The 23,920-nt window shown below is 48.8% G+C and overlaps 1 protein-coding gene across 1 annotated transcript in view; it reads left to right on the forward strand.

The window, feature by feature from the left end:
• The window catches only part of LOC141153124 (metabotropic glutamate receptor 6-like), a 56,330-nt gene that overhangs the window by 17,013 nt on the left and 15,397 nt on the right, over window positions 1-23,920 (forward strand). Inside the window, exons 2-3 of the mRNA XM_073637812.1 lie at window positions 6,903-7,119; window positions 7,199-7,334. Of these exons, the coding sequence (XP_073493913.1) occupies window positions 6,903-7,119; window positions 7,199-7,334 (353 nt within the window). The remainder of the gene's footprint in view (window positions 1-6,902; window positions 7,120-7,198; window positions 7,335-23,920) is intronic.

Consider the following 23,920-nt stretch of genomic DNA (forward strand, 5'->3'; position numbering starts at 1 on the left):
CGCAGGAGAATTCTCCCACGCTGTCAGTGACGTGCATGAGGTGAGATGAGTTCATTGGACATGAACTCGGCTCATCTAAATGCCGTCACAGCCAGACACTGAGGAGCGCAAGCATGCCTGCGCTTCTCAGTGTCTGCGGCATGGCAACCTGGATGGCATCTTTCTGCTACGATCCAGCCTGTCATCTCGATGTAGCAGAGCTGGAGCTGTCCTGGGAACCATGGAAAGGTAAGGATGATGTTGCTTTATTATTTTACTTTTATTGCAGAAGATCGTTGGCTTCAGCTGGAATAGGCGTGATGGTAAGTATGGTTTAATTTAGAACAATAAAGAATTGTGTGTTTATTTCAATTAAAGGACTTTATTCTGGGTGTTTGTGTTTTTTTTAACTTTGACTATGGGGTTAGTAATGGGGGTGTCTTATAGACGCCTCTCCATTACTAACCTGGGCTTGATGTCAGCTGGCATTATAAGCTGACATCAACGCTAGCCCTATTACTCCCTGCCACCGCTACAGGGCAGTGGGAAGAGCGAGGCTAAGTGCCAGAATTGGCGCATCCTATGGATGCGCCATTTCTGGGACAGCTGACGGCTGGTGTTTCTAGCCTGGGAGGGGGCCAATATTCATGGCACCCTTCCTGGGCTATTAATATCAGCCCCCAGCTGTCTGCCTAGCCTTTGCTAGCTATTAAAATAGGGGGGACCCCACGTCATTTTTTGGGGGGGGTCCCCCATTTTAATAGCTAGTAAAGGCTAGGTATTCAGCTGGGGGCTGATATTAGTAGCCTGGGAAGCTCCGTGGGTATTACCCCTTTCCCAGGCTTCAAACATCTGCCCCAACCGTCTGCTTAACCTCCGCTAGAGACTAAAATTACGGGGAACCCCACGCCAATTTTTTTTTTAATAAATCCTTTATTATAACACTAAATGACAAGTACAGTAATCAACACTGTCACTGTACTTATTATATATGTGACTGACATCTTTTTATCTATCTAATCTATGTGTGACGCTCTATTCTTTCTGTTCTAAATTGTCGGGTACCGATGCTGAATTGCCGGCAGGCTTTTTTAAAGAGAGTGTCTTCTGAGCAGTTTGTAAGCTTTTGGACACCTTTGAAGGTGTTTTCTATGTATTTTTATTTGCCTTCCATTGGTTTTAACGGTGTTCGACAGTGTTCTAAGGTGTTCGACGAACAGTTCCATGAACATCCCGGTGTTCGACGAACAGTTCCATGAACATCCCGGTGTTCAACGAACCGAACCGAACCCGAACACTACGGGGGTGGCTCAACACTAGTTGCAAGAAACACACAGATGGAAAGTGTTGCTCAGGCCCCTCCTACTGGGTGGAGAGGGTTTAAGTATCCAGTGACTCACAGCAATAGGCTGGGGACGCATTAGGACAGCGCACACTGTAGCTTTAAGAATCAGGAAGTAACAGCGCCGCCGCCCTAAGCCAGCAGACAAGAGACATACAAACAGCAGGTACTGGAGTAAAATGTGCAGCCTGGCCTGATAGGTAAGATTGCGGTCTTGCATGGTGGGAGGTGGTAAGCCATGCAAGCATGCCGCCAGGGATGTTACACAGATCTCCTCTAGAGCAGTGATGTTTTGGGGCTGTCGCTGGGCAACACGGACTTTCAACTCCCTCCAAAGGTTTTCTATAGGGTTTAGATCTGGAGACTGGCTAGGCCACTCCAGGACCTTGAAATGCTTCTTGTGAAGCCACTCCTTCATTGCCCTGGCGGTGTGCTTGGGATCATTGTCATGCTGAAAGACCCAGCCACGTTTCATCTTCAATGCCCTTGCTGATGGAAGGAGGTTTGCGCCCAAAATCTCACGATACATGGCCCCATTCATCCTTTCATGTACACGGATCAGTCGTCTTGGTCCCTTGGCAGAGAAACAGCCCCAAAGCATGATGTTGCCACCCTCATGCTTCACAGTAGGTATGGTGTTCTTTGGATGCAACTCAGCATTCTTTCTCCTCCAAACACGACGAGTTGTGTTTCTACCAAACATTTCTACTTTGGTTTCATCTGACCATATGACATTCTCCCAATACTCTTCTGGATCATTCAAATGCTCTCTAGCAAGCTTCAGACAGGCCCGGGCATGTAATAGCTTAAGCAGGGGGACACGTCTGGCACTGCAGGATCTGAGTCTCTGGCGGCGTAGAGTGATACCGATGGTAGCCTGTGTAACGTTGGTCACAGCTCTGTGCAGGTCATTCACTAGGTCCCCCCGTGTGGTTCTGGGATTTTTGCTTACCGATCTTGAGATCATTTTGACCCCACGGGGTGAGATCTTGTGTGGAGCCCCAGATCGAGGGAGATTATCAGTGGTCTTGTATGTTCTCCATTTTCTAATTATTGCTCCCACAGTTGATTTCTTCGCACCAAGCTGCTTGCCTATTGCAGATTCAGTCTTCCCAGCCTGATGCAGGGCTACAATTTTGTTTCTGGTGTCCTTCGACAGCTCTTTGGTCTTCACCATAGTGGAGTTTGGAGTGTGACTGTTTGAGGATGCGGACAGGTGTCTTTTATACTGATAACAAGTTCAAACAGGTGCCAGTACTACAGGTAATGAGTGGAGGACAGAGGAGCCAGTACTACAGGTAATGAGTGGAGGACAGAGGAGCCTCTTTAAGAAGAAGTTACAGGTCTGTGAGAGCCAGAAATCTTGCTTGTTTGTAATTGACCAAATACTTATTTTCCACCAAAATTTGAAAAAAAAAATCATTTCCAAATCAGACAATGTGATTTTCAGGATTTGTTTTCTCATTTTGTCTCTCATAGTTGAGGTCTACCTATGATGTCAATTACAGGCCTCTCTCATCTTTTTAAGTGGGAGAACTTGCACAATTGGTGTCTGACTAAATACTTTTTTCCCCACTGTAAGTATATCACTCACTTTGTGCATATATAAACCACTTTGATGTACTGAATCCTCATGTACATTATCTGCAAGGGAAAATTAACATTGTGCAAACATAATAAGGTAGCTGCCAACTCTGCTGCATCTTAAAGGCACAAACACAAAACTTTCGGGCATTACACTTGCATGGACGTCTGTGATCTCACTATTACGAAGCATACAAGTCACCTCCACTGCCGTGTCTGTCGGGCTAGAACTGATAGACCGTGTGATGAGCCAAAATGTTGACTTTGATATTTTGCTTGGACGTCCACCTCTTGGCTTTTGAAGGAATGAATGGACTTCATTTCATATTCTTTCAACTGTCATGGCGCTCACATGATGCAATTTGTCAAATTTCTTGGCCGAGAGACCGCTATCGATGAGCTGGATGATCCTGTTTCTCTTTTCTTGGGAAATCGTCTTCATGGCTGCTCCTTAATTTGAACCAGTAAAATTTCGCTTGTTAATCAACCTAATAACATAATCAACCTAATAACACACTGAGTTATTAGGGAATGTGAGGACAGGTTGTATTTTGTAGTATACAGGAAGAAAACATTTTCCCATTACCAGGAGCAAAACAGTAACAATGCAGTGAGATGATAAGAATCTGCATAACTAATCATATGCTAAATAGTTGTTAAATAGCAAGTCAAATTTATGTATGAGATAGCCAAGATGATTGTCTATAAAATGATGGTAGTCTCACGTTCGAAGCAGTAGTGGATGGTGAGATACAGAGATGAAAGTCAAAAGTTCAAAACATTGTTACCCTTTTGCTCGTCAGTGTATATGGGCCTCCATCACTTATAGATATAGACATGGAGGCACTGCTATATGTACCTCCATCATTTATAGAGATAGACATGGAGGCACTGCTATATGTGCCTCCATCATTTACAGAGATAAATATTGAGGCACTACTATATGTGCCTCCATCACTTATAGACATGGAGGCACTGCTATATGTGCCTCCATCATTTATAGAGATAAATATTAAGGCACTACTATATGTAGGAAAAATCCTGTGTCTTATGGATGACAGATGGAGGATTTTTCATATGCTCATCAGACCCCCGGCCTACAGCTAGATCAGCAGGCAGATATAACCCCTCACAACCCTATAAACTAGATGAAATTAATGTACATAACTTCAGTAAATTAAGTAGATAACAAAGGATCGTATAGGCTAAAATTCGAACTTTTTGGATTTTTACTTCCCCTGTGGGAGATATTTAGTCCATAATGCTTTAAGCAATCCTCAAATCCTCAAAGAACTAGATTGATTGCGTAATGTCGTAACAATTATCAGGATCCACAATTAACATGTGATGACTATATTCAGCCCTTTACTGTAGTATATGGTTGCTCCGTGTAGATGCTTTCCACTAATATCTGGCCGAGGGCCTTTTTTGCGCCCCTGGCTTTAGATTATCTGTGTGTGTCAGGATAGAGACCTTGTAATGATTTAGGCTAGACGTGTTCATGGTAATCAAATTAAATGCGTAAGGCTCACTCCGGCTCCGCTGGCAGTAGGCAAGGTTAGAGATTATGTGGGTAGTTCATGACACCCACTCTCCATGTGCTAAACTAAGGATTATCTTTGTATGTCACAGAATAGATACACATACAGATGCTGAAGCCTTTTTTTTTTCAGCCATGTCGAATTATTTCTACTTATGATCTAAAAAAGATATCAGAATAAATAACATCGTAGACGTACATGATGGTAAATTGTTATTTTACCCCAGGAAAACACTTTAGATAAATCTGTAAATATTAGTAGTTTAATATTTTAATGTGAGAAGTGCTGTACATTTTTGGTACAATCGAAGTGTCAGATTTGTTGCTGAAATTTCAGTGACTGTGACCTACTGAAGAACGTCAGGTCTGCCAAGTTAGATCACCTATAAAGCCCAACCTTTGTCTGGTCTTCATAGGTGATCGGTTATTATGAAATACTACCGTGTCAAGCAATCGCATACAGTTTAAATCACACCTAATTTCTAATTGTAATTAGGAAAAAAAAAAAACTTATTTGTTGCCGCTGTTTGCAAAATTGTCCAAATGAATAAATTATTTAAATGTTTATCCTATACAATAAGCGCCAAAACGGGAAAAATAAAATTAAAAACAAGCTCAAACAATATAAAACTGCAGGTCTTACCGAAAAAAAAAAACAAGCCCAGAAACTGCTCTATTGCCAGAAAATAAAAAAATTGATGGGTTTTTGAATATGTCGACTGAAACAAAAGATTTTATTATTTTTTTAAGGTAGTAAAAAAAATATGTATATGTGTGTGTGTGTATATACAGTATACAGTGGGTATGGAAAGTATTCATACCCCTTTCAATTTTTCACTCTTCGTTTCATTGCAGCCATTTGGTAAATTCTAAAAAGGTCTTTTTTTTTTTTCGTTAAAGTACACTCTGCACCCCATCTTGACTGAAAAAAACCAAAACAGAAATGTAGAAATTTTTGTAAATTTATTAAAAAAGAAAAACTGAAATATCACATGGTCATAAGTATTCAGACCCTTTGCTCAGACACTCATATTTAAGTCACATTCTGTCCATTTCCTTGTGATCCTCCTTGAGATGGTTCTACTCCTTCATTGGAGTCCAGCTGTGTTTAATTAAACTGATAGGACTTGATTTGGAAAGGCACACACCTGTCTATATAAGACCTCACAGCTCACAGTGCATGTCAGACCAAATGAGAATTATGAGCTCAAAGGAACTGCCCAAGGAGCTCAGAGACAGAATTGTAGCAAGGCACTGATCTGACCAGGGTTACAAAAGAATTTCTGCATTACTCAAGGTTCCTAAGAGCACAGTGGCCTCCATAATCCTTAAATGGAAGAAGTTTGAGACCACCAGAAGTCTTCCTAGACCTGGCCGTCCAGACAAACTGAGCAATCATGGGAGAAGAGCCTTGGTGAGAGAGGTAAAGAAGAACCGCAATATCACTGTGGCTGAGCTCCAGAGATACAGTAGGGAGATGGGAGAAAGTTCCACACAGTCAACTATCACTGCAGCCCTCCACTAGTCGGGCCTTTATGGCAGAGTGGCCCGACGGAAGCCTCTCCTCAGTGAAAGACATATGAAAGCCCGCATACAATTTGCTCAAAAACACATGAAGGACTGCCAGACTATGAGAAATAAGATTCTCTGGTCTGATGAGACAAAGATAGAACTTTTTGATGATAATTCTAAGCGGTACGTGTGGAGAAAACCAGGCTCTGCTCATCACCTGCCCAATACAATCCCAACAGTGAAACATGGTGGTGGCAGCATCATGCTATGAGGGTGTTTTTCAGCTGCAGGGACAGTACGACTGGTTGCAATTGAAGGAAACATGAATGCGGCCAAGTACAGAGATATCCTAGATGAAAACTTCTTCCAGAGTGCTCTGGACCTCAGGCTTGGCAGAAGGTTCACCTTCCAACAACAATGACCCTAAGCACACAGCTAAAATAACAAAGGAGTGGCTTCAGAACAACTCTGTGACCATTCTTGACTGGCCCAGCCAGAGCCCTGACCTAAACCCAATTGAGCATCTCTGGAGAGACCTGAAAATGGCAGTCCACCAACGTTCACCATCCAACCTGACGGAACTGGAGAGGATCTGCAAGGAAGAATGGCAGAGGATCCTTAAATCCAGGTGTGAAAAACTTGTTGCATCATTCCCAAGAAGACTCATGGCTGTACTAGCTCAAAAGGCTTCTTCTACTCAATACTGAGCAAAGGGTCTGAATACTTATGACCATGTGATATTCCAGTTTTTCCTTTTTAATAAATTGGCAAAAATGTATACATTTCTGTTTTTTTTTCAGTCAAGATGGGGTGCAGAGTGTCAAAGCTACTCAAAAATACAGACTGACAACCACTGCTCCATTGACTTTTATGGGACTGACAAATGAGGATTTTGTAATGTAGCCACATTTTGTGTCTGACCTTCTATTCTGCCATCTTTTTCAGATCCCACAAATAAGTTACGCTTCCACCGCCCCGGAGCTCAGTGACAATAACCGGTATGATTACTTCTCTCGTGTGGTGCCACCTGACTCTTACCAGGCACAAGCCATGGTGGACATCGTTAAGGCACTTGGATGGAACTATGTGTCCACACTGGCTTCCGAGGGCAACTATGGAGAAAGTGGAGTAGAAGCTTTTGTACAGATCTCTCGTGAAGCTGGTGTGTTCCCACTAGCTACATAAGTAGACATACTACACTTTATACATAATTAATCTTTATCCTTTGCTTTATCCTGTAGGGGGTGTTTGTATCGCTCAGTCTATAAAAATCCCACGGGAGCCTCGTCCTGGAGAGTTTGACAAAGTCATTCGACGGCTGCTGGAGACTCCTAATGCCCGAGGCATCATTATCTTTGCCAATGAAGATGACATCAAGTTAGTAGTTAAGCTGTCCTCTACTGTCAGATTGATAAGAGTGTTTGTTATGCCTATTTGTGGGATAACAACCAATATGCCCATCTTTTTAGCTCCCAACAGAAATGGCAGATTTGCCATGATATGAAATAATGATATAACATAGGATGTTTCTGGGGGCTTCTACATTACATTTGGAGTGCGCTTTGTGTGTAAACGCGTTTTTTGATCAAAAATGGTGTTTACTAAGTACCCTACATTATTTATATGCACTATTGCTTCTACTTATTTACTTACCGCAGGGTATATGTTCATTTTGTTTCTGTCTTGGCTTTTGTCTGTTTAATGTCCAGTGTGAACATGCTCCTATTTTGCAGGCATTCCGGATTATACTCTAGTTAATTTTTTTCGGTTCTGGTATAACAAAGTATATGAAGAAACACAAATTATATACACAAAAACAGCAGAGGCATGGCATAATAAATGGACATTTAAATAAACAAACTGAGCTCAGACAATGAACCCATAATTAGATTAGATTAGTGGTGTGCAGTGGCGTACTGCAAATGGCGGCAAGCCACGCGACAGCTATGGGGCCCATGAGCCCAGGGGGGCCTGGTGTCCGCGCCCGCATAGGGCCCGTCCTGCATCTGGCCCCCTCTCCGGACAGCCAGCGCCGATATCCCCCCCGGACCCTCATTCAACTGTATCGACAGATGCCGATACAGTTGGAAGAAATGATGGAGGAGGGAGTGTAGAGGGGAGCACACGGGGCCATTACCATCACGCTGTGTGCCGAAACTCTATTCTCTTCGCCCAATGCCCCCTCTACTATTAAGGACTGAGACAGGAGTGTGTGCTGCAACAGAGGATTTTCTGTACTCACTGTTACACCATCCATGGGACCAGAATCGACTTCAAACAAGACAGGACATTGTAGATCCGGGTTAACAGACTCACTTTTACTGTGCAATTCTTCCATACATGGCTGCAGTATACAGATCAAGATAAGTTCTTTAGTTAGTGAAGTATCCTTGGTTATGTGCCTTTCCAGTGTTTGTTCTTGTCCTGTCCTGAGACCCGACATCATCCACTTCTTCTGCGACCCAGCTGAGAATCTCCCCTCTAGGGATATGGAGGCCTCACCTTGAGCACCTCTAACAGGCTGGGAGCCTAGGACTGTGCTGGTGTCCAGATTCAGTATCAAACATGACCTCATTCTGTTCTAACAACTTGCACCATTAAAACACTTTCTTCACTGCTGTAACTGTTCTTGGAGTCTGTTTTCCTGCCTGCTCAGTCTTCATCCAACACTCTGCTCTTTCTCTATTACAGAACACGACCTGCACCGGTCCTGTGCATTTGGGTCGTGAACCCAGAACTGGGGTGGCCTTGCCACAGGCCTTCCCTATTGGCAGTCTCACTGCCTGAGTCTCTCTGACTCTACTGCTCCTAACTACTGTCTGTAACCCGGAAACTGTTTTCTGTAAAAACTGTTCTAAACTCCTCCCAGTTGATGATGTAACCCCTGAATTAACTCTGTAACATCTCAGCAGTGTAGTGTAACTAAATCCCTATCTATTGTAAGATTCCCCTCTGGGCAGACCTCTCGCATCCCAAGGACGGCCTTAGGCAGAGCCTATAGGAGAACCGGCATACAATAACGGCCATAGGGATTACACAGCAAACATTTCTTTATCATAAATAACATAAATACATAACAAATATAAAACACTTTACAGCCCCCTTGTTGCCTCAGCGTCTTCTTCACCCGCCAACCCCCTACAGGAGCGTCATGTGACACTCCCTCTTCCATCATTCCCCCTCTCCGTCTGAAGCAGCGGATGCGATGACATCAATTCACTGCGCCATGCTGGGTCAGGCATTGGAGCTGATGAGACGCTCTGCAGAGACCGGAGCAGCGGGGAAACAAGGAGCGGTCAGTATGTATTTTTTTTAAAGCAGTGAGTATGTGGTGTCCATATTACTGGAGCACTGTGGCTGCACTATGCCCTGTGGGAGCTGCACTATGCACTGTGGGGGCCGCATTATGCCCTGTGGGGGCCGCACTAAGCCCTGTGGGGGCCGCACTAAGCCCTGTGGGGGCCGCACTAAGCCCTATGGGGGCCGCACTATGCTCTATGGGGGCTGCACTATGCCCTATGGGGGCTGCACTAAACCCTATGGGGGCTGCATTATATTTTATGGGGCTGCGTTATATTGTATGGGGGACCATGTGGGAGTGCATTATATTGTGTGGAGGACCATGGGGGTGCATTATATTGTGTGTAAGACCATGGGGGGTGCATTATATTGTATGGAGGACCGTGGGGGGTGAATTATATTGCATGGAGGACCATGAGGGGTGCATTATATTGCATGGAGGACCATGGGGGTGCATTATAATGCATGGAGGGCCATGGGGGTGCATTATATTGCATGGAGGACCATGGGGGGCGCATTATACTATATTGAAGGCTATTTGGGGCCATTATAATATTTGGAGGGTTATGTGGGGTCATTATTGACGCGCCCCCTGGGACATATTCCTTTTTGAGGGGAATACCCGGCACCGGATCAGATGGGGGGTTGTAGTCTCCGAGCGGCTGTGACCCGGTCCCGTGCCCAGGGCGTCAAGCTAAGTGTTATGTGGCAGCTTTACAGATGTTACTAAAGTTCTTTTGTGTCGACTACGCCACCCGTTGTGATGCGGTCACTGTGGCCGCCGCTGCTGCAGGGTCCGCTGAGGCTGATGGTGGGTGCGCAGCTTGGTGAGATAACCCCCAACGGGAGGGGTATAGCCTCAGAGGGGACAGGCGCAGAGGATGGGGGTTGTGGTGGTGCGATGCAGCCGGCAATGAAGACAGACTCGGGTTGTGCAGTTAAGGGTGTTTACTTACTGCTGATGTTGTACTGGTCACTCCAGCTGCTAGTGACCACCCGAGCCGTGCTGCGTCCACCAGGTCCTGGATCCGGCCAACCCCCAAACAAGTCCAGAGCGTGGCCCTGAGCTCTCCCTCTGTCCTTTCTTCAGCCGTCCCCACCAGTGATTCACCTAGGTCCAGCTCCCTCGGGCCTTCTTTTGGGACACCCTTGGCCCTGGGTTCCCTGACCCTTCATGTGGTGTGCCTTCGGGGTGAATGTGGTGGGTGACCGTGACAGACACTGCCCACGGTCTCCGGTCTCTGGCTGGGGAATGTCTTTGCCCCCACCAGCTTGGGTTCCGGTACCCTCTTGCTGACTCCTCACCCGGTGCTCTAATTTGGGTTCTTGGGTCCCTTCAGTCTTCCCCCTCTGGGTCTTTCTCTGCTCCACTCTCTCTCTCTCCAGGGCTGCTGTTTCCTTCTCTCTCCTCTCCAACTGACTTGTTCTCAGCGTCTGACCCTGATCTAAGTTGGTGCCCTCCTTATATATCCCTCTATGTGTGAGCTCAGGTGACCAGCACCCAATGAGCTCCTATCACTACCCAGACTGCTCCCCCTATCTGCCCCTACACTACATGGGATGTACCACCCCCCTCCCACTCCAGCCAGGAACAGGCTCGGTTGTACCTGCACATTTCTAAGTGGGAGTACCGTCGGCCTGCTCCTCTGGAATGGGATGTATGTAGTGCATGCAGTCTATCTGAGCTCAGTTCCACACTCCTTCCTTACCCGGGAGTGGAATATCACACCTCTGGGTTGAGGTGCAATACCCCTGTAGCAGCCGAATCCTCAGGGTGCTACATTCCCCCCTGGTAAATCACAGCACGTCCTCGGGCTGTAAGACATAAAACACCAAAACATACAAAATTTTTATATGAACATATAAAACATATAAACATTATATATATATAAAACTTTTTTATATAAACATTCTCGTAGACTTCTCTTGTCTCTGGTTCCTCCTCCGGACACTGTGCAACGTGTGTCCGGGAAAAGTGCGACAGTCTCTTAGAAAAACTGGTTTTCTATAAAACCGGTAGGGGGCGCTTTAGGACGCGCAACTATATACAGGGAAAGTTGAAAGTTGGCCGCTCTCAGTCCTCGGCCAGGTAGAGGGTAGGGAATGGCTGCTCACAGTCCTCAGCCTGTAGGATGAAGGGGTTAACGGGTAAACAGTTCACTGGTCCCAACGGGGACTATTTTAGCAGCAACAGTTTCAGTTTCTTTATACCCCCATGGGGTAACTTATTTACAGCACCTGCTCTGCCGCACTCAACGGCGTCTTCCTCCTGCTCTTTCTTGATATGATGTTTCTTCAGACCCGTCCGGGTCCTCTGGCTCCTCCTCCCCGTACCGCAACTCCTCCTCCGTCAAGCGGTGTACGTGGAGGGCGTAGGGTCCTTTGGCACACTTGTGCCGGGTGAAAGTGACTTCGTCTCCGACGTAGAGGTCACGGCCTTTGTGACCTTCCGGCAGGTGGGACTCGACGTCTCTGCGGGTCACAAAAACGTCACCGCGGTTGTTACGGTCCCGAATAAAGCCCCACCCATGCTGCGGGTTGAACTTTATCACTGTCCCGATGGTGCGGGGACAATGCGCTGCACGGGGGTTCCTCCTAGTCCGGCTCTTCTGCTCCGCGCTCTGGATTTGGGCCTGTTGTTCTCTGACCCGCCTCTCCTCCCGTTCTCTCTTAAACTCTGCCAGCTGTTGACGGCAACACTCTGTACGTTCAGCTGCGGCTGCCCGAGTTTCTCCGGTGAACCCCATCAAATCTTCTCCCGTGGGGTCCCACACGAATTGGGCTTCTGCTAGAGGAGGCGAGACCCGAGCCACGGGCTTCGGAGCCGGGATCAGGGGCTCACACAAGGGCCCTAGTCTTTGCTGCCGCTCCAGCTCAGGGTACCCTTCGGGCCAGATGAAGGGCCGCCCGTCCGGCCATGTGAGCTGGCCGAAGAGGTCCTCCCCCAGGTGTGGCACCCTAGGTATTGCGGGCGCGGGCGCGGTGGTGGTGGCGCCCGGGTTGCCCAGGCCTTGCGGCCAGGCCTGGGGCACCTGGAAGGTGAAGGGCACCGTTAGGACGGCGGCGCCCTGGGCTACCTGGCCTTGCGGCCAGGCCGGAGGCTCCGCGGAGGTAGGGGGCGCTGTTGGTATTGCGGCGCCCGGGGGTACTAGGCCTTGCGACCAGGCTGGTGGTACTTCCTGCTTGGTCACGCTCCGGGTCGGGGCGCGTGACGTCACAGGGGTCGCTGCGGCGGCTTCCGGTCGGGGCCTAGTCCATGGCGGTGACCTGGCGGCTACGGGCACAGCAGGGGGACTTTCGGGCTCTGCGACGGGGAGCTGGGGCAGGTAAGCGGTGTCACGGCTTGGGGTATAGGCGTCCCCTTTACCTGCCTCCATGCGTTCGGCTCCCTCCTCGGCGCCGTCTCCGGCCTTGGGTCCTCCTGCGCCATCCTCAGAGGCGGTCTGCTTCCTCTTCCAGGGTAGCGTGCTCCGTTGACTGGTCTCTGCTGGCTGGGTCATCTCCCGGCCCCACTCCGCCAGTATCTCGCGCTGTACCCGGGCCATCCTCCTTGCGAGGCCCTCCAGGGCAGTTTGTGCACACTCCCGGTCTCGGGGGAGCTGCGCTAGGATCTCCGCTAGACCTAGCGGGGTTGTGAACTCTAGCAGGCTCCTGACCATCGGGTCGGTGCTGCTCTGCTCGGCTTCCGGCAGGCTCCTGGCCAGCGGGCCGGTGCTGCTCTGCCCTCCTTCCTCGGTCTCTAGCAGACTCCTGGCCAGCGGGCCGGTGCTGTTCTGCTTTCTTTCCATCTCCGGGTGAGCTTCTCCGCTACTCCTTGTTAGACCTCTTGCCTCCGGGTGCGCTCGCTCCAGACTCCTCCAAGCGACACCCATCTTTTCTCTTCTCTTTCGTCTCCTCCCACTTAGAGGGCGGTCCCGGGGCAACTCGGTGACTGTCAGCTCCAGGGGGAGTTCTTTCACGCTGACAGACACCTCCAGCATCACAGTCTCTGTTGGTGGGGGCGGTTTCCACTTTTGGCGCCATTTTCTGTCCTGGCCCACGATGGGAGGTGGCCTCTTGCCCTCCTTTGGCACGCCCATAATGGCGTCCGCTGCTCTTCCAAGGCGGGAAATCTGCGGTTTTGGCGGGAAGCGTCGCCCAGTGGCGGGAAACTCTGCAGATGGCGGGAACAAGCTGGAAATGGCGGACAATCGGCGGGAAACGACTGGTGATGGAGTCCGATGGCGTGGACCCTCCGGAACCGGCAGGAGTCTTCTTTCTGAGGTAAACTTGCACTTTTCTTCAGGCACGCAGTACCCGGGTGTTGCGGGCACGTGATCCTGCCGACTACGCCAAAGTTGACGCGCCCCCTGGGACATATTCCTTTTTGAGGGGAATACCCGGCACCGGATCAGATGGGGGGTTGTAGTCTCCGAGCGGCTGTGACCCGGTCCCGTGCCCAGGGCGTCAAGCTAAGTGTTATGTGGCAGCTTTACAGATGTTACTAAAGTTCTTTTGTGTCGACTACGCCACCCGTTGTGATGCGGTCACTGTGGCCGCCGCTGCTGCAGGGTCCGCTGAGGCTGATGGTGGGTGCGCAGCTTGGTGAGATAACCCCCAACGGGAGGGGTATAGCCTCAGAGGGGACAGGCGCAGAGGATGGGGGTTGTGGTGGTGCGATGCAGCCGGCAATGAAGACAGACTCGGGTTGTGCAGTTAAGGGTGTTTACTTACTGCTGATGTTGTACTGGTCACTCCAGCTGCTAGTGACCACCCGAGCCGTGCTGCGTCCACCAGGTCCTGGATCCGGCCAACCCCCAAACAAGTCCAGAGCGTGGCCCTGAGCTCTCCCTCTGTCCTTTCTTCAGCCGTCCCCACCAGTGATTCACCTAGGTCCAGCTCCCTCGGGCCTTCTTTTGGGACACCCTTGGCCCTGGGTTCCCTGACCCTTCATGTGGTGTGCCTTCGGGGTGAATGTGGTGGGTGACCGTGACAGACACTGCCCACGGTCTCCGGTCTCTGGCTGGGGAATGTCTTTGCCCCCACCAGCTTGGGTTCCGGTACCCTCTTGCTGACTCCTCACCCGGTGCTCTAATTTGGGTTCTTGGGTCCCTTCAGTCTTCCCCCTCTGGGTCTTTCTCTGCTCCACTCTCTCTCTCTCCAGGGCTGCTGTTTCCTTCTCTCTCCTCTCCAACTGACTTGTTCTCAGCGTCTGACCCTGATCTAAGTTGGTGCCCTCCTTATATATCCCTCTATGTGTGAGCTCAGGTGACCAGCACCCAATGAGCTCCTATCACTACCCAGACTGCTCCCCCTATCTGCCCCTACACTACATGGGATGTACCACCCCCCTCCCACTCCAGCCAGGAACAGGCTCGGTTGTACCTGCACATTTCTAAGTGGGAGTACCGTCGGCCTGCTCCTCTGGAATGGGATGTATGTAGTGCATGCAGTCTATCTGAGCTCAGTTCCACACTCCTTCCTTACCCGGGAGTGGAATATCACACCTCTGGGTTGAGGTGCAATACCCCTGTAGCAGCCGAATCCTCAGGGTGCTACATTATAATATTTGGAGGATTATGTGGGGCTATTATACTGTATGCAAGCAATTATACAATGTGAAAGTTTGTGTGGGGTCCATCTTACTGTTTGGAGGGCTTGTACGGGCTATTATACTGGATGGAGGCCCATTATACTGCATGGAAGGCTGTGTGGGGGTCATAGCTGGGGGATCATACTGTGTTGACGTCACCATACTTTGCGTCGCGAGTTGAGGTGGGGTACAATAGGGTCATTATACTGTACATGTGGAGGAATTCACCATGGGGGTATCATATTGTGTTTGGTGGGCACTTTTGTTGGCATCATACTTTATGGGGAAATTAACCCCTTAACGACCTTGGGTTTTTCCATTTTTGCGTTTTCATTTTTTGCTCCCCTTCTTTCCAGAGCCAGAACTTTTTTTATTTGTCATTCAATATGGCCATGTGAGGGTTTATTTTTTGTGGGATGAGTTGTACTTTTGAATGACATTACTGGTTTTACCATATCGTGTGCTGGAAAACAGGAAAAAAATTCCAAGTGCGGTGAAATTGCAAAAAAAATTCCACAGTTGTTTTTTGTTTTGTTTTTTTACCACGTTCACCGAATGCTAAAACTGACCTGCCATTATTATTCTCCAGGTCATTGCAAGTTCGTAGACACCAAACATGTATAGGTTCTTTTTTATTTAAGTGGTGAAAAAAACATCCAATGTTTGCTTAAAAAAAAAAAAAAAAAAAAACGCCATTTTCCGAGATCCATAGCGTCTCCATTTTTCGAGATCTGGAGCTGGGTGTGGGCTTATTTTTTGCGCATCAAGCTGATGTTTTTATGAATACCATTTTGGGGTAGATCCGATGTTTTAATCGCCCGTTATTGCATTTTATTGCAATGTTGCGGAGACCAAAAAAACGTAATTCTGGCGTTTAGAATTTTTTTCACGTTACGCCGTTTACAGATCGGATTAATTACTTTTTTCTATTGATAGATCAGGCGATTCTGAACTCGGCGATACCAATTATGTGTATGTGGTTTTTTTTTAATTGTTTTATTTTGAATGGGGCAAAAGGGGGTGAGTTAAAGTTTTATATTTTTTTTAATTTTAAAAACATTTTTTTACACTTTCTGCATGCTTCAATAGTCTCCATAGGAGACTAGAAGCAGCAGTTGTCTGATTGCTTCTACTGCATACAGGCGACAATCAGATCTCCTGTATGCAGTAGAAATGCTCACTTGCTATGAGCGCCGACCACTGGGTGGCGCTTATAGCAATTGAGACATGACAGCCACAGGGGTCTGCTACAGACCCCGAGTTGTCATGCCAACCCATCGGTGACCTGCGATCATGTGATGGGGTCTCCGATGGGCGGGGCAAATTCCGCACTTCCGGCACGGCGATGTTAAATGCCGCTGTCAGAGATTGACAGCGACATTGGATCGCGATTCCACCCGCGGCTGTTGTGGACACATGTCAGCTGTAAGAATCAGCTGACATGTGCCTGGTTCATTGCGGGCTCAGCGCCGAAGCCCGCACTGAACTGGCCTTTCCAACCTGGTGCGTACTATTACTGACCAGGTCGGAAAGGGGTGGAATCTAGGACTTCAGCATGAGGAAATATTACAATGCTCTTCTGTGACCCGACAATTATTTAATTTTTTTTTCTTTTTTTTGGGGGCGGGAGGGCCCAATTAAAACTTCTGCTATGGGGCCCTATGATTTCTATGTAAGTGTGGCATTGCCTCCCTCACAAGGGGTGATGCCATGCTTGGAAGCAAGGAGGGGTCCCCTAATCAGGTTTACTAGCATGCAACACTTTCCTGGCTCCAGAGCAGCAAGGGGAGCTCCTCCCCTTAGAAACTGAGATCTGGAGGCGGGGTTAGTTAGAGTTAGAGAGGAGTTGAAGACAGGACAGCGAGGAGGAAAGACCTGGGGAGTGGAGCTGCACGGCAGTTCACCCCAGAGGAAAGCACAGAAGGATCGGACACCGGAGTCCGAGGTTGTGGGGCACTGAAGGCCCAGCAGCAGAAACCGGAGGGCAGGAGACTGCAGGTCTCTTGGCCCCATCAGACGCCCGGAGGCTCAGCAGCACATAGGGCCCAGCACCGCCACGTGGGAGCGACACTCCAGGAAGGCCCGAGCTGCCTGCCATACGGGTGAGCACAAAGACGTTTTACTCAGGGACGAGGGCCACAGCACAGCTATAAGCAACAGGGCCAATGAGATTAGCGCAAAGGGAAGGCCTACAACTTCACCTGGCGAGGTGGATTCCCAACTTGCTTCTAGGCCGCCCTTACCTCTACTACCGGCTAGTACCCATGCCCCGATCTGCTTAACCACCGCAAGTAAAGATAAGAGGAAACCGCCATTAAGTTGTGGACTGGTTATTATCTGCACCATCCCCTGCACTACACTGCACAGCAACATCTATAAAATCACCACTTCCTGCCCTGGAGCTTAGCTCTGCCTGTGGAGAGCTGAACCAACTCTGCTGCGTCATCATCGGCTCCAGAGGATCTGCACCGCAGCGGCGGCTCCATATAGCCGCATACCACAGGTGGCGTCACGAACATTATATAAAAACTATATTCCTGAAAAGAAGTAAATTTGCGCTAGTGGTAGTGAACAGAAGGACAGCACGAGAGATATACAGTGCAAGAGATAATTTTATTTAATTGAACATAAGCTTAAATTAGCTTAGTTAAAATGATTCAGACTCAGTGGGGTCACTGGGTTGGATAAGAGAATAGGTATTAAAAGTATTAAGATTTTTTTAAAATCAATAAAAAGATTGGTGTCCACTGATATAGGATCAACATAGGCCTTTTTCCCGTAGTCTGTGGATGTTCGGTTGCAGTAGATGTATAAGGAGGCAAAGGCTTGTAGACCTGGTGGGATAGAATAGGAATGTATAAATATGGTATACTAATGAGCGATAGGGAACAGGTAGATATCTTTTTGTTGTGGTTACCTGATACTGGTGCCTCGTATGGGATACGAGGGTCACTGGTGGTACGTGTTGGTGCCTAGGAGGGAGGACGAAGGGTACCTAGAGTGGGGTACAAAAGATGTATGGATCAGCGGGGGTGGAACTCGATAGAGATGTCTCTGTTGGACTCTGAGTTGAGTCGTGAGTTACCTGTACTTGGTATGGTACTCAATAGGCTGTGGTAGTGGTTGGCTGTTTCTCCACAGTCGTTCTGCTACTGGTATGACAGTCAGCAGGCTGTGTGGATAATACGGAATTCACTGGAGGGGTACTAAAAGGGAGTGAGGGGAGACAAGTATTGAATAGGGTGCGAGGCTCAGGGGTAAAGGTACGAGATTTGAAGAAGTCAGTTACCTTCTAGAAGGTGGCGGGGGGTGTCCTGAGTATTTTTTGATGACTAGGAGATGGCGGTCCTAGTCCTTTTTGGAAAGTGGTAGAGGATATGTCACACACGGCTGTGGGTGGATGATCAGAGTTAGATCTGTAAGGGGGAGGAATAAGGATAGATCATAAATTAACTAACTTGTATAGCCGTGGTACAAGCCTTGGAGACAAAAGGTTTTTTGGTTTACCTGTAAATAGGTACAAGGGGCCTCCAGGGGCGTCTTGAGATGAGGTGGAGGTAGTAATCCTGGTCCCTTGTAGAGTGGAGGTAGCACGAGGAGGTCAGAGGTGGGATGCAGCAGGAGGCTGGTATTAGCATATAGTGTCTCTGTATGCTGAATAGAAATCTATACGGAAGGGGGAGGGGGTATATCTGTTAGGGTGTCACTGGGTAGTGGTTGTAGCCTCCAGTATGTACCCAGAGATTGTGGTTTACCTGTTTCGTAGGGATTAGGGTGTCAAATAGTAGATGCTGGTTCCGGTCTCCTTATTGTAGATACAGCAGGGTGCTGTAGTAGGAGGCTATAGTGGTATCAGAGGTAGCCAGAGAGAGGATACAGCATGAGGCTATTGTTGTCCTATGTTGGGTGCACCAGGAAGCTCTGGCTGAGTAGAGAGTGCAGGTGCCAGATGCGACAATATGGAGGGTTGCTGGTGCAGGGCCCAACTGGGGAGGTTGATGGCAAGTACTGCAGGGAGCAGGGAAAATCCGTTAGAGGGTCAGCTGGGTGCAGTATGGCTTGGTAGGGCAGAGGCTCGTTATTACTTACGGTCAGTAGAGAGCTTCACCGTCTGGGGGTGGTGGTCGAGGTCCGGAGCGAGGGCGGAGTCCCGGCCGGTGACTGCCGCGTACTCGCTGCTTTCGGGTAGGAGAGGGAGAAGGAGTGTATGTGGAGAGCGCGTGCGAAGGTGCGCGTCTCCTAAGAAAGCGCGCGAGAGGGGGGCAGCGTGACGTGCAGTCACGTGGTGTGCAGCGTGCACAAAGTACGGAGGCCTGTGGGCGCCTCTTTCACTGGGTTAAAGGTCAGTCCTTTAACCCAGTGAAAGAGGCGCCCACAGGCCTCCGTACTTTGTGCACGCTGCACACCACGTGACTGCACGTCACGCTGCCCCCCTCTCGCGCGCTTTCCTAGGAGACGCGCACCTTCGCACGCGCTCTCCACATACACTCCTTCTCCCTCTCCTACCCGGAAGCAGCGAGTACGCGGCAGTCACCGGCCGGGACTCCGCCCTCGCTCCGGACCTCGACCACCACCCCCAGACGGTGAAGCTCTCTACTGACCGTAAGTAATAACGAGCCTCTGCCCTACCAAGCCATACTGCACCCAGCTGACCCTCTAACGGATTTTCCCTGCTCCCTGCAGTACTTGCCATCAACCTCCCCAGTTGGGCCCTGCACCAGCAGCCCTCCATATTGTCGCATCTGGCACCTGCACTCTCTACTCAGCCAGAGCTTCCTGGTGCACCCAACATAGGACAACAATAGCCTCATGCTGTATCCTCTCTCTGGCTACCTCTGATACCACTATAGCCTCCTACTACAGCACCCTGCTGTATCTACAATAAGGAGACCGGATCCAGCATCTACTATTTGACACCCTAATCCCTACGAAACAGGTAAACCACGATCTCTGGGTACATACTGGAGGCTACAACCACTACCCAGTGACACCCTAACAGATATACCCCCTCCCCCTTCCGTATAGATTTCTATTCAGCATACAGAGACACTATATGCTAATACCAGCCTCCTGCTGCATCCCACCTCTGACCTCCTCGTGCTACCTCCACTCTACAAGGGACCAGGATTACTACCTCCCGCTCATCTTAAGACGCCCCTGGAGGCCCCTTGTACCTATTTACAGGTAAACCAAAAAACCTTTTGTCTCCAAGGCTTGTACCACGGCTACACAAGTTAGTTAATTTATGATCTATCCTTATTCCTCCCCCTTACAGATCTAACTCTGATCATCCACTCTCAGCCGTGTGTGACATATCCTCTACCACTTTCCAAAAAGGACTAGGACCGCCATCTCCTAGTCATCAAAAAATACTCAGGACACCCCCCGCCACCTTCTAGAAGGTAACTGACTTCTTCAAATCTCGTACCTTTACCCCTGAGCCTCGCACCCTATTCAATACTTGTCTCCCCTCACTCCCTTTTAGTACCCCTCCAGTGAATTCCGTATTATCCACACAGCCTGCTGACTGTCATACCAGTAGCAGAACGACTGTGGAGAAACAGCCAACCACTACCACAGCCTATTGAGTACCATACCAAGTACAGGTAACTCACGACTCAACTCAGAGTCCAACAGAGACATCTCTATCGAGTTCCACCCCCGCTGATCCATACATCTTTTGTACCCCACTCTAGGTACCCTTCGTCCTCCCTCCTAGGCACCAACACGTACCACCAGTGACCCTCGTATCCCATACGAGGCACCAGTATCAGGTAACCACAACAAAAAGATATCTACCTGTTCCCTATCGCTCATTAGTATACCATATTTATACATTCCTATTCTATCCCACCAGGTCTACAAGCCTTTGCCTCCTTATACATCTACTGCAACCGAACATCCACAGACTACGGGAAAAAGGCCTATGTTGATCCTATATCAGTGGACACCAATCTTTTTATTGATTTTAAAAAAATCTTAATACTTTTAATACTTATTCTCTTATCCGACCCAGTGACCCCACTGAGTCTGAATCATTTTAACTAAGCTAATTTAAGCTTATGTTCGATTAAATAAAATTATCTCTTGCACTGTATATCTCTCGTGCTGTCCTTCTGTTCACTACCACTAGCGCAAATTTACTTCTTTTCAGCTACATCAAAACCCATTTGGACAACTCTGGTTCCCTGTCCACTAATTTGCTGCCACTAGTAGTGACGAGCCCACAGCGCCTCCTATACCCATATACCAAAAACTATATTCCCTTTTCTTTATTCCCCTTTTATTGACCGCCCGGGGTCACAGACCGGGTCACCGCCACTGTGACATCTCCCAGCATCGACCGGCCCGGCTACCGAGCACCCCACGGCCCAGGGGGCGCGTCATAAGCCCCTGGGGGTATGAATGTTATATAGTCCAAATATCCATGTAAGATAAGAGACTTGGTGCCCTCATTGTCTTTGAAGCAGATTCCTCAGATTTTGTAGTGAGTCATAAATCCTAATGATAGATTTAGTCCTGTGTGGAGGGAATCAAAGACTGCAATAAGTTTGTATTCACAGACCCTTCATTGTTTTTGAGATTTGAAGTTGACATTTACTATGACAACTTTCATATTGTTTATGTTGTGTCCTGGGCCCCAGAAACTTTGGCCATAGGTAAATGTTTGTTTTTTTTTGTCTGTAATTGTGTGCCGATGAGATCTCATCCTTGCTTTCAGTTTTTGTCCTGTTTCTCCAACATAGAGACCCCCAATAGGACATATAGTGCATAGAGTTAAGTACACCATATTGGAAGAGGAACATGTGAATATTATAGTCCTGCTGTGTGTTGGGGATCTGTATCCTGTGTTTGCTCTCTACATGAGTGCAGGTTTTGCAGCTCTTCACATTGCAAGGAAAAGTTCCTCTTGGTGTATCTGAGGGCATTGAACTTCGGATCATGATGTTTCTTAAATTAGGAGGTTGCCTGTAGCATAGCAAGGGAGGGTCTTTGAATATTGTTTTTAGCCGGTCATCCTTGTGTAGGATATGGTGACGTCTTTTAGCAGTTTTTCTCACTATCTCAAGCTGTGGGTTATAGGTCACCAACAGAGGTACATGACGCGCCCCCAGGGCCGTGGGGTACTCGGCAGCCGGGCCTCTGGATGCCGGTTGGGGGATATCACGGTGCTGGCTCAGTCCGTGGCCCAGGGCGGTCACTAAAAAGGGGAGATATTAATAGGGGATTTGGAAAGTTCATGACGCCACCTGTGGATTGCGGCTAAGGGGAGCCGCCACTGCGGAGCAGTCCTCTGGAGCTGGTGTTACGGCAGCAGGGATGGTGTGGCTCTCCACAGGTAGAGCTAGCTCCAGGGCAGTGTAGGTAATGTGAGTTGCGCTGGGCGTTGTAGTGCAGGGAGGGAAAGATGGCACAGATGAAAGAATGGACGGAGGCAGTGCGGTGCAGTAATCCAAGTTTTTACTCACAGTTCTTATGACAGTTCCACTGGTGCACTGTACAGGTGTCAGCCTCCCACGTCGTGCTGCGTTCACCAGGCAGGGGTTCAGCACTTCCTCAGGCAGATTAGGAGTACCTGGCAGAACCCCACTTTCTTGTGTTCCTAGCTAGACCGACTTCACGCTGGGTCTTTCTCCCTCCTGCCCTGCGCTTCCCCACTCTGAATACTGCTCGGGTGCTCTGAAGTCCCTCCTGTACGTTGGAGCTCCCGGACCTACTTGACCCTCATGGGGATTAGAATGAGGCTTCGGCAACTGACTATATAAGCCAGAAGCCTCCAGTTTTTCCAGCCGAGACTTGGAGTTACACGACTGGTCCAGGGGCCGGTCCCCTTCTTGCGGCCTACGATCCTCCTGTCTTTTGACAGATTCGGGGCGTACAGGTGCCGTCCTGCACTCGCCGTACCCCATAGGATCCCTTCCTTAGAACGGAGCCTACTCCTCTGCTCCCCACCTGGGCCCTACTTGTGGAGCAGAGCTCCTAAAGAGACTCTGCTCCCTGACTGTCTTCCTGAACTGTTCTTCTGAACTGAACTGCCACCCTAAGATGGCTTCCCATTATATACCTACTACTGTGGTGCTCCCCTAAACTGCTTCCTCCACCCACACCCACTACTGGTTCCCCCTACCTTTGGTTCCCCCCACTCCAGCCAGGGTCAGGGCTCAGCAGCTGTGCACATGCATGTTGCCCCTCCAGCCGGCCTGGAGCAGTGTAGCGTTGAATGCGGGTGTTGGGGTTCCGGGCAGCACTCCCTCTTTACCTGAGAGAAGGAAATACCACACCTCTGGGTGAGGTGCAGTACCTCTGTGGTGACTGAACCCTCAGGGGCGCCACATACACAATGTTTTCTTCTTTTTTTCCGTATTGAAGTAATTGACTTCTAGGGATCCTTTTTACTCTAATGATCTGATCATCAATGGAGGTGGGGTGACCTTGGTTTAAAAATGTATTTTTAAGAGGGGTTAAGTGTTCATTTCTGTTCGTTGGGCTAGAACAGATATGATTATATCTAAGGGCCTGGCAGTAGATGATGGACTTTTTAATGTGTTTCGGGTGGAAGCTGTCCCATCTGAGTTTTTTTGGTTGTAGGCTTGTCAGAAGAGGCAGGTCTTCAGGTTCGTTTTAAAGGTTTCCACGGTAGGCGAGAGTCTGATATGTTGGTGTAGAGAGTTCCAGAGTAGGGGGGAAGCACGGGAGAAAGCTTTTATGTGATTGTGGGAAGAGGAGATAAGAGGGGAATAGAGCAGGAGATCTTGTGAGGATCAGCGATTTGCGTGCAGCTAAGTACCGGGAGACTAGGTCACAGATGTATGGAGAAGACAGGTTGTGGATGGCTTTGTGTGCCATGGTTAGAAAGGTTTTGGATATGTGGTTTATAGGAGAGATAAGAGTCCAGGGTTACCCTGAGGCGGCGATCTTGCGGGACTGGGGAGAATGAGCAGCCATTTACTTTAATGGATAGGTCTGTTGGGGGGATTGAGTCAGATGGGGGAAAAATTATTAATTCTCTTTTGTCCATGTTAAGTTTTAGAATTCTAGTGTGGCGCCCCTGGGGGTTCGGTCGCCCAGAGGTACTGCACCTCACCCAGAG

The sequence above is a fragment of the Phyllobates terribilis genome, unplaced genomic scaffold (assembly GCF_046119375.1).
Source record: "Phyllobates terribilis strain yellow unplaced genomic scaffold, ASM4611937v1 Scaffold_7__3_contigs__length_470593459, whole genome shotgun sequence".
NCBI classification, from domain to species: Eukaryota; Metazoa; Chordata; class Amphibia; order Anura; family Dendrobatidae; genus Phyllobates; species Phyllobates terribilis.